This window comes from Lygodium microphyllum, chromosome 25, assembly GCF_053477565.2.
Source record: "Lygodium microphyllum isolate KBCC chromosome 25, Lygodium_microphyllum_v1.1.10, whole genome shotgun sequence".
NCBI lineage: Eukaryota > Viridiplantae > Streptophyta > Polypodiopsida > Schizaeales > Lygodiaceae > Lygodium > Lygodium microphyllum.
In genome coordinates, this window is record NC_141159.1 from 28323259 (window position 1) to 28333018 (window position 9760).

At 41.9% G+C, this 9760-nt stretch overlaps 1 protein-coding gene across 6 annotated transcripts; it reads right to left on the reverse strand.

Annotated features, from left to right (window-relative positions):
- Window positions 1-3070: 3070 nt before the first annotated feature.
- LOC148014012 (RAF-like serine/threonine-protein kinase 20) lies at window positions 3071-9408 on the reverse strand. Of its 6 annotated transcripts, none has more exons than XR_015688598.1 (9): window positions 5716-9403; window positions 5452-5547; window positions 5210-5362; window positions 4949-5112; window positions 4702-4849; window positions 4448-4570; window positions 4266-4353; window positions 3693-4185; window positions 3071-3531 (listed from the first exon to the last, which is right to left on the reverse strand). XR_015688598.1 is itself a non-coding variant. In XM_087666377.1 (9 exons), exons 1-9 carry the CDS (start codon window positions 9382-9384, stop codon window positions 4019-4021), a joined length of 4497 nt encoding a protein of 1498 aa, XP_087522503.1. In that variant the 5' UTR covers window positions 9385-9403; the 3' UTR covers window positions 3548-4018. The 6 variants fall into 6 exon arrangements, 4 of the variants coding, with proteins under 4 accessions (XP_087522503.1, XP_087522502.1, XP_087522506.1 ...); XM_087666377.1 differs by lacking the exon at window positions 3071-3531 and having other exon boundaries at window positions 3548-4185; window positions 5716-7553; window positions 7665-9403; XM_087666376.1 differs by lacking the exon at window positions 3071-3531 and having other exon boundaries at window positions 3549-4185.
- Window positions 9409-9760: the final 352 nt, after the last annotated feature.

Below are 9760 nucleotides of genomic sequence, written 5' to 3' on the forward strand. Positions count from 1 at the left end.
GCCTCAATGGCTCCCTTAATCCAAAAATCTATCTGACTTAAATGGAGAGCTTAGTAGTGAGATTTGTACCTCTTAAAAATCCACACAAGAAGCACGAATGTTGCAATGAAGCTTGAATTTTACCTTATAACCAAGCTTGACCCTGCACAATCCTGATTCTAGCCATGAGCTCCCACAGATGTTGCTTTGATACCATTTGACAGAAAGCAATGGTGGAATATAGAGTCAATGCAATAAGTAGAAGGGGAATGAGAGAGAGAGAGAGAGAGAGAGAGAGAGAGAGAGTGTGTGTGTGTGTGTGTGTGTGTGTGTGTGTGTGCGTGTGCGCGCGCGCATGTGCGTAAAAAGTATTTGGCTGGTGCTCAAGCTACCCTTATTCCCCATTATGTTCACTTATAAACAACTATACAATGTGTTCTAGTATAAGGGGTGCCTACCCAACCTTTGGCCATGCCTTTACCCCATTAGGACTCTAGACTTTTTAGCTAGCTTTGAATGTCCTCCACATAAAAATGGATATATCAAGAACCTCTTTGAAGTGGAAGAGGATTTCTTATGAACTTGGTTGTGTCAACTTGTGAATGACCATGCCTGACACTAAGAGTGGTCATAGAAGCTGAAATGCAAGCTATCCGATGTTTGTAGCAATTGGCACTATTCCCAAGGCTTCATATGATAATTTCATGCTTAGAACAGTCTCCTATTGCTCCACTATCTAGGACACAATAGAAGAATATTTGCCCACATTATTTTGACCATGCTCTCTCTCAAACTCTACATCATGACAACAACCTCCTCGCCCACACACACAGTTCGTAATCAGCCAAATAGATGTGACCTCACCTTGCTTCAATCAAAGCTTAATAGAGACAATTGAGCATCTCCATGGAATTTGTCTCTCTAATTATCTATCTTACAGGCTTGAAAATCACGAGTAACCATTCTAAGCGAAGAAATGATTTTCTTCATAAAATTAAAGGTCTTCTCTGATAGCACCCTGCCAAGAAAGAGCGTAACTTAATCATCTTCTAGATTTGGGAAACCAACCCCAACAAATTCAATAAGTAGCCATCATTTCTACAAACTTGACTTTCTTAACAATTATTGGAGTTCTTGTTAAGTTTAATACTTAAAGTATATGGTCCCAAGGCATAGCGATAAATGAGATAACAAGGGGAGATTCTTATAACTAAGAGTCAAACTCAATAATGACCCTGCACAAGCTTGACATTAGCCATTGCATTACGAGCTCTTCATTTAATTTGGGCAAGTATTAATAAGGTGAAGCATAGGCTCTAACCCAGGGACAAGTCTCTGAAGACACTAAGACTCAAGGACTCGTTGCATTGAATCGGAACAAGTAGTGAAATTCGACCATTGACGCAAAACCTATCATGAAGTGCATTTTTTATCATGGCAACAAGAGAATTGAATATATGATAAGATGGATGTGTGGAGTATACTTCAAAGTTGGCCCCAAAGTGCCCACCATGCATGGGTATACATCACACTATGGATCCAAGTGCAACTTCGAAGGAGCTAGAAATTGGGTGCAAGAAGTCCTAATCAGCATATGCATATCTGCAAATTGAGTGGCCCTGTAGGACAACTTCAGACGTATGGTCGAAGTTGTAGTTGATGTACGAGGCTTCTTCCACCATGAGGGCCGTTACTCTCTATGGCCAACTCCAGCAATTGAAGTTTGAAACCAAAGATGCGATCCAATCATTCCTACTTCGAGTTACCCAACTCCAAGACCAGCTTCGCATTATGTAGTCTGCTCTATCAGAGGCACATCTTATTGGTACGATACTCCACAAGCTTCCTCTGGAGTTTTTAAAAAAAATGGAAACTCTAATGAATGATGGGGTTTAAGAATAAGAAGATGCATGAAACAACAATCCATTGGAAGTAGAATGTAAACTTTGAAAGAGATCCAGTCGTGTTCTACCACTTCTCCTCAAAGTCACACATTGGTATATTAGTCTCAATGACCCCTATGTGTCATTGGGTGCAACAAAGAAGGAAGAATGGTCATACAAACAAATTTACAAACTTGATCCGAATGTCTGCCCAGACAAATGTACAAACCCAACACCATGTCTAACTGAGATAGAGGCACTAGATAGCCAACAGTTTCTGTATAGTTATGCTCCCCTCTGATTAGGAGATCTGAATTTATGCTAGCAGGTTGCTGCAACTGAGACGCAGCTTCAAAAGATGTTGTGCAATGATGTTCAAATGAGGACAGGAGGTTTCCGTAAAAATGATGAGGATTCGTAGTTTATTGAAGGCAATGAAGGTAAAGGATTGGTGTACCGTTCCTATAGAGAAGGAATAGGGCTTGAAAGCTATTTCTTCAGAGAAGTAAGTTGAGACCTCGAGAGTTAGTTTGTTGCTCTTGAAAACCCTTGCTCTCACGATAGCTTGGTGTCAAGAGCACCCAGCTGTGATACCATGGGAGAATATACTAGGGATTGTAAAGAAAACACACAAGGTGTATGGATAATATGAGCAGCAGCACCTCTGGAACAGCAACAATTGGCTGAGGTTTACTGAATGAAAGTTTTAGTGAGTTAGACTTGTTTGTGGAGACCACATTGCCCACTGCTGCTTGGATGCACTCCGAAAACAATTAAGTCTTAATTATTACAGAGCCAATATATGTGCAAAGCCTCAGAGTTGATCCTAATCTTTCCAAGAGATGTGTACTCTACAGATAGGACAGAACTTAATATGTTTCCACAAGTTTCTCTAATTGTCATATGTTAAGAACTTTTGCCGAATGTCTTTCCAATAAAAAGCATTCGTAATGGACATTCAACATGCACGAACTTTTTAAAACTGAAACAAGAAACAATTAACTTGACAGAAAAAACACCTGCCAAATTTCACTCTCATGTTGATACCAACAAACCTGGGTAGCAAGCTCTCCATCACAAAAAAACTTCATATGGCACTCTGGCTCATACAGTAACATAAAAGACATATCCCTAATGTGCAAAGATACTGTCTAGCTCAGTAAACCTCACATACATTCTACATGCTAATGCCAGAAGAAAACATTTATTCTGGTCCTTTTTTTTTTCTGAGATAAGACACGTACCCAAAGTGGGGGCACCTCCCCTCCAAATGTTAGCCAAAGCAGCCTAATGAACAGCACAGCTTGATCACATTGGGACCCTCCTCCTCGTGATGTTACCGAGGAGAACTAACCAGATTTTCAAGTGGGTAAGAGCCCAGACTTACATGAACACACCATGTGAATATAGGTGTACCAACCATGGTGATATCATATTAACTAAATAATACATCAGAGTCTGAGACCTGCCATCTACAGAAATGGCAAGTTCCCAAACACAATTTACAGATGGACTTTCAGTACAGACTTTTCGAAGATTTCTACAAAACTTCTATCACAAACATACTGTACAAAGAGTGCTTTGTACTTCACCAGAGTGCTTTCTATCTAGCAGATGAGAAATCCTCACTTTGTCTAATTACTTTTTTGTCCTCACCAATCTACAAAACCTGTGCAAGGCCCACAGGAGAAAAACGAGTATGAGAAGAGGTTGTATCAAACACGAGAATTGCAAGATTGTCAACCATTTTGTGACCAATTCTGTAATAGTCTGGCTAAGTGTCAATCAAATATTACCAAAAAAGAAATGTACAAAAGAGAGATAGAAAACCTGACAACTACCAGCGGATTGCACATTCAAGTAGTGAACCTGTACAATATCCACAATCCAGCCTAGTTTCTACAGTATTCTGACATATGTGCTGCTGCTTCAATGCTTTCATAACTCTATGAACAATTTCTCTCCTCCGTCAGCAGCTGATTTTTATAGTGCTATCATGAATATCTTCACAAATACAGGGGGTTAATTTTATGGGTTGGGGGAAGCCCCCAATCAAAGTAGTAAGACAGGGTCAAATAGGAAAAAGAGCCCTGGCTCAAAGTTTGAACTGAGAAAGGGATTGAATAGATAAATATACACTAGTAGCAGAAAAACAATCATTTCATATTCATGGATGCAGCAATTGCCCTCAATTCATTGGCAATCTCCAAGAATGTTGGCCTATCTAATGGATCACTGGACCAGCAACGCTCCATCAATTGTCTCCAACCTGGATCACACCAAGCTGGTATGGATGGGCGAAGTGTGCTGTTAACAATACCTCCTAGAGAACAGCAAAAATGTTAAAAGATGTTAATGCCAAGGGTGGGGAAACTGTAGCTTTGACAGACAATATGTTTTTACCTATGATAGCCCCACAACGCATATTTGCATATGGTTCTTCTCCCGTTAGGAGTTCCCACATGACTATTCCAAATGAATAAACATCGACCTGCTCCACACCAACATTACAAACAAGTTTGTGCTTGTCAAATTGCTAGCAATCAAATGGAGTTGTTACAAATTAAATGTTTGCATTTAAATACCTTTTCTGTAACCATGCCACAAGTTCCACTCAATAATTCAGGTGCCATCCATGGGAGTGTGCCACGCACTCCTCCAGAAACTAGTGTATGATGCTTTACCTTAGAAAGACCAAAGTCACCCACCTGCATCCAGAAAGGTCAAGCAGGTCTTTATGTAGCTAACATGAAACAAACAAGACTCACTATTACGTTGGAAGCAGGTCACTACGAAAACTTGATAAGCTGGGTCAAAAACATCACTGCTCATAGGTCACCTTGCATATTGGGCGATGGGCATCTCTCATGTTGACAAGGAGATTCTCGCACTTCAAGTCAAAATGAACAATATTCTTGCTATGCAAGTACTCCATGCCAAATGCAGCATCCATGGCAATGAACAAACGCTTTCTGCGATTAATAGTCCTGTACATACACTAAGCTTTAGTATAGCCAAGTTCACAAAACACTTTTTAATACAACTTTAACCCAACAAGATCAAAACAGGAAGGCAATTTCACATACCTATCCTTCTTGCATAAGACCTGCTTGAGGGAGCCATTAGCCATGAATTCTGTCACAGTTGCTAGTGAGCCTCCAGGTCCATCAAGTACTACTCCATAGAAAGACACAATATTTGGATGATGCATTTTCCCTAAGGTACAAGCTTCCTTCCAGAAGTCAGAAATCTGAGACAAAACAAAGAGAGGCCCACACGTATGACCCAAATGGTAAACTTTAACACTATCCCATTCTACCTAACAATACCAAAATGTAGGTATTTACCAGTCGCTCTTGATCTGAAGGGGACCCAGTAAAGCAACTTGCTTTAATGCGCTTTATGGCAACATCTGAACCCCTCCATTTCCCATGGTAAACAGTTCCAAATGTCCCAGACCCCAGCACTTTTAAGTCCTCTAAATCGGCATTCCTGATTATCTACCAAGCACAATCAGTTGTATGAATGGTGTAAGCATATAGAAAGTTTCCAGGCCAAATAGCAACATAATCCTTATATCATTTCTAACCTGCAAGCCCTGAGCTATTGCCTCTGCCTCAGCCTGCAGACCCAGTAAGTCCTTAAACTTGTCACTCGAAGCATTCCCTGAGTCTACATCTATCTCCTGTTTGAATTCCATCAATATTAAATATCGTCAGTACAATCAGGAAGATAGAACCATGATTGAGACAGAATGTGTCCATTATTGATTACATATGAGCAAACAAACCCACTATAAACCCCACAATGCAAGAATTATAAACCCGTCCTTGAATCTTCAATGATCACCTACCTCATCTGCTTGTATGTCAGTAACACCACTATGCTCCACAGTCACCAGTTTAGCTGATAGTTCTTTCTCAACACCTACTTCAAGCCAGTTGTTTGTTATGTCAGCTTTCTTGTCAGACCAGGCTCCAGCAGGTCTGATCCTTGTCATCAAGTGTGTATTGACCTCAGAGGCTTGATGAGATTCACAGTTGACGACTCTTTGCATCTCAATTCCAGCCATTCCAGAATTCTGCTTCTTGTTTTTTTCATAGCTGTCCTCAGTAGAAAAGGATTCCAAGACAGAACTAATCATAGCATCTGCCAAATGCCTAGTCACTGACATATGAGACGCTTCTTTTTCAAAACTTGTAAAACTTGAACCCTTGCTTTGCAAAGGGCTCTGATCATAAACTGGGGAAGAAAATGCACTAAAAGAGATCTCCATGGCTGTCATATTGAAGGGCGGCTCACTGTCAACAGCTGTACCACTACACATCTCTGAAAATTTGTCTGAACATGTGTTAAAAGAGCTCTCCGTGGCTGTCATACTGAATGGCAACTCATGGTCAACAGCTCTAACACTGCATGTCTCTGCAAATTTGTTTGAATGGATGAGGTTCAATTCAGTACTGCCATAGTCTTGCTCAATTAGTTTGGGGCTTTGAGCATACAAGGAAAAAGGTTCATCAACCCAAACTATTGGTTTGTGTGAGGGCTTATTCCATAGGTCTGCTGATGAAGTTGAAGACTTCAGGTCTAACAGCTTCATGCCACAATCGGAATCCCTATGCAGGTGTGTGGATGTTTTCTGTGAAACCAGTTCTTTTTCCAATGGAATCCCTCTGTTCACACACCTTGCAAAGTTCTCAATAGATGCTCCAGCCATGCCTGTTGTCTGTGATTCACACTTCCCTTGTGCACAGTTTAGATCGGCTCCACAATTACCTTTAGTACACTTCTCTTTATGCCTTGTGTGTTCATCATGATGGAATGAAATTTTACCATGTGTGCTAATAGGGAATGGTTTTTCTTCATCCATGGACCGATCTGGTAGTGTATCTTGCTCATTAGACTGGAGTAATTGGGCAGCGTTTACAGTGTTTTGTCTTCCATGGCAACAACAACCCGTGCAAGGGCATACGAAAGGGTTTTCTTCATTTGACATATCTATGGGGAAACATGCATCTGCATATGATGGAACATCACCACAGTTGCTTACACAATTTCCTAACCACGTCCCATGAGAACGCTGCTGCACCTCTCTCATTGACTCTAGCTGCTCTCTCTCAATTGGAGTAGTGAAAAAACTATGTTGCTGCCAAGTGTAAGGATCACATGTATGTTCCATTCTCAGTAGTCCGGTCTTTCCTGCAGGCTTGTCATTGAAATGGACAGGCCTAAAGTAATGATCATCTGAAACGTTGATGCCTTGGTATACCTGGGAGTAAGGGTAGCCACAAGTGCATCTCCCAACATAATCATGCAGTGCAGCCCTTGGGAATGAGAGTGCTGAATGTAGCTGAACCATAGGGGCTGAAGCGGGTGGGATCCGTGTGTGAGAAAGCTGAGACCCTTGATAAAGGTTGTAATTGTTGCTACTAAAGCTTTCATCAAAACTGACAAGAGTTTGATGCATTTGATGGTGTGTTTTTTGCAGATGCAGCTGGCTAGAACCCTGTGAATACACACGTAAACCTGGAGAGTGTTGTAATGTCTCAGCCTTTCCATCATTTCCATTCATATGCAGTTGCCAAGCCAGTCCTTGTTGCTTTACATTTCTTTGTTGATGATGATCCTGATGTGACAGATTGCGAAAATTTGACTTATGGCGTTGGTAATAGTGCAATGATTCTCCATGGCCTGTAACAAGCTCAGGTGAATGATGCATATCCTGCATTTGCTCCACATGCCCAGTGGCAGTTCCCTGATTGATATATTGCTCAGATTGACATACAAGCTTGGACAGATTACCTATGCAATGCATGCTAGTTTGTGGCAGTTGCCTACTGGTAACTTCAGGATCAGGTGCCTCATAACACATCATCCTCGATGCCTCCAAGGGTCTTTGGCATTGATGTCCAAAATAGGACATCCTCAAGGAATTCCCTGATGCATCCTGGTCTAATTCCTGAGCAGCACTTACCAACAGACGAGGACTTAGCGAGGCATTGCTGAGTGTATCACTTGAATTTGAATTGCTAGCTCCAACGTGCTTCAAATATAATGCTAGTTGTCGAGAAACCAATGAGGGAGATGAGGGACAGGAAGATGGTGCAGAGGAACCCTTCAAAGATGTTTTTACTGTGGGCAATGCATGGATGGAAAGCCTAGCACTAGTCTCACCATTATATGCAGTGCACTTGAAAGAACTCAGCCTGTCTTTCTCTTCATCAAAGTTGTAGGTTTGCTCTAGCACACCGTTGATGGTGTCCACGTATTGCTGCTCGATGTTAATGCGATTGTCTTTTGATACTGTGCCAACATGTTTATACAACTCCACCTCTAATGGAGAGAGAAATAAAAATAGGCGAAGTCTGAAATCAACATTGACAGCTTTGAGCTTCTCAAATTCCTCCATCATATTTTTGAAGTCATCATTAGATGTCACAGACACAAGGGCATCAAGGTCTTCATCTGGAAGCTGATATTTGAGCCCTAGGGGCTGACCATACAGCTCCACCATCTTACACATGAATTCATTATAGTTTATCTCTCTATTGACTGCTACTATGTGAGTCTCACCTCCTACATACCTGAGTTTTCCATCAGATGGCCTAGAAACGATCCTGCCACCAAAGCTGCACATCAACTTCACCAAAGCCTCTTCTGCACATGGATTCACAGATGCAGAGGTGGTGCTTGGAGAGACTGGCACCTCAAGGGGGCTTCGCACCATGATGTGCGAGGGTACTTTCCCAGAGCACCTAGAATCAAACTGCCCTGGCTCATCCTTTTGAATGAATTGAGGGACAAGCTCAGACGTGATTGGATTTGCTTCAGCATCAGCAACATCATGTTTACTCTTCTCCTGTTTCTCCTGTAATTGATCATCAGCAGGAACGGGAAATATCTTTGCACTGCGCCTAGACATGTGACCTTGATCAGAAGCTCCATTGACCAAGACAGTATCATGTGCCAAAAAATGCCTGGACGTATTGCCTTGATCAGAAGCTCCATTCGCAGAATCATGTGCAGAAAAATGCCTAGACGTGGTGCCTTGATCACAAGTTTCATTGACAGAATCATGTGCCAGAAAACCGTCTGTATGGGATTCAAATCCTAATCCGCGGCAATTGATGACTTGGCGCTCTTCCCATTCCATGCTCTCAGGTTGCCTATAATGACTATGATCAGAATGGAGTACCTTCCTCTCAGTATCGTCGATGCGAGCGAGCCTGAAGAATTTTTCATCAAGAGCGGTTCGCCATGCCTGATCCTGTTCCCGTTCCTCATCTTCCTTGTACATCGGATGGAGCTGGTCGAAAAGAAAATGCGAAGGTAAATCGAAGTGTTGTCTGCAGAAGCTTGCAGAAGGCCTCCTGCCATAGCCAGAGCTGCCAAGAGGATTGCAATGAGCTACGGATACTTTCATGACGGAGCAGAATAGCCGAGAGAGAGAGAGAGAGAGAGAGAGAGAGAGAGAGAGAGAGAGGATGCGTGGTGTCGTGAATGGCACCACCCTGTGTCTCATTTGCCATTCTCATTTTCATCCCTGTATTTTACAATAACCAGTTGATAGTGATTTTGGCTATTAAACATGATTATCAACTGGTTGATAATGATTTGAGTAATACACAAGAAGTCCCACTATAATTCCCACAATATCATGAGCTCCTCCAAGGGAGCTATAAGACAGGACCTCTAACTCCCTCATCCGGCACTGTCGAGTCATGTTGGATGTGCGTTGATAGCTCCATCGTCACTCGTGACATGGTCTTTTGTTGTGCCTCTGGCTTACCTTGTATATGTTTCCTTGTTATGAATATGAACTTCTGCCCCCTCAAGACCCTTAAGATAGGCCATTTTGCAAACTAGTGTACATTCTTTGAATTTCGTGATGGGTACCA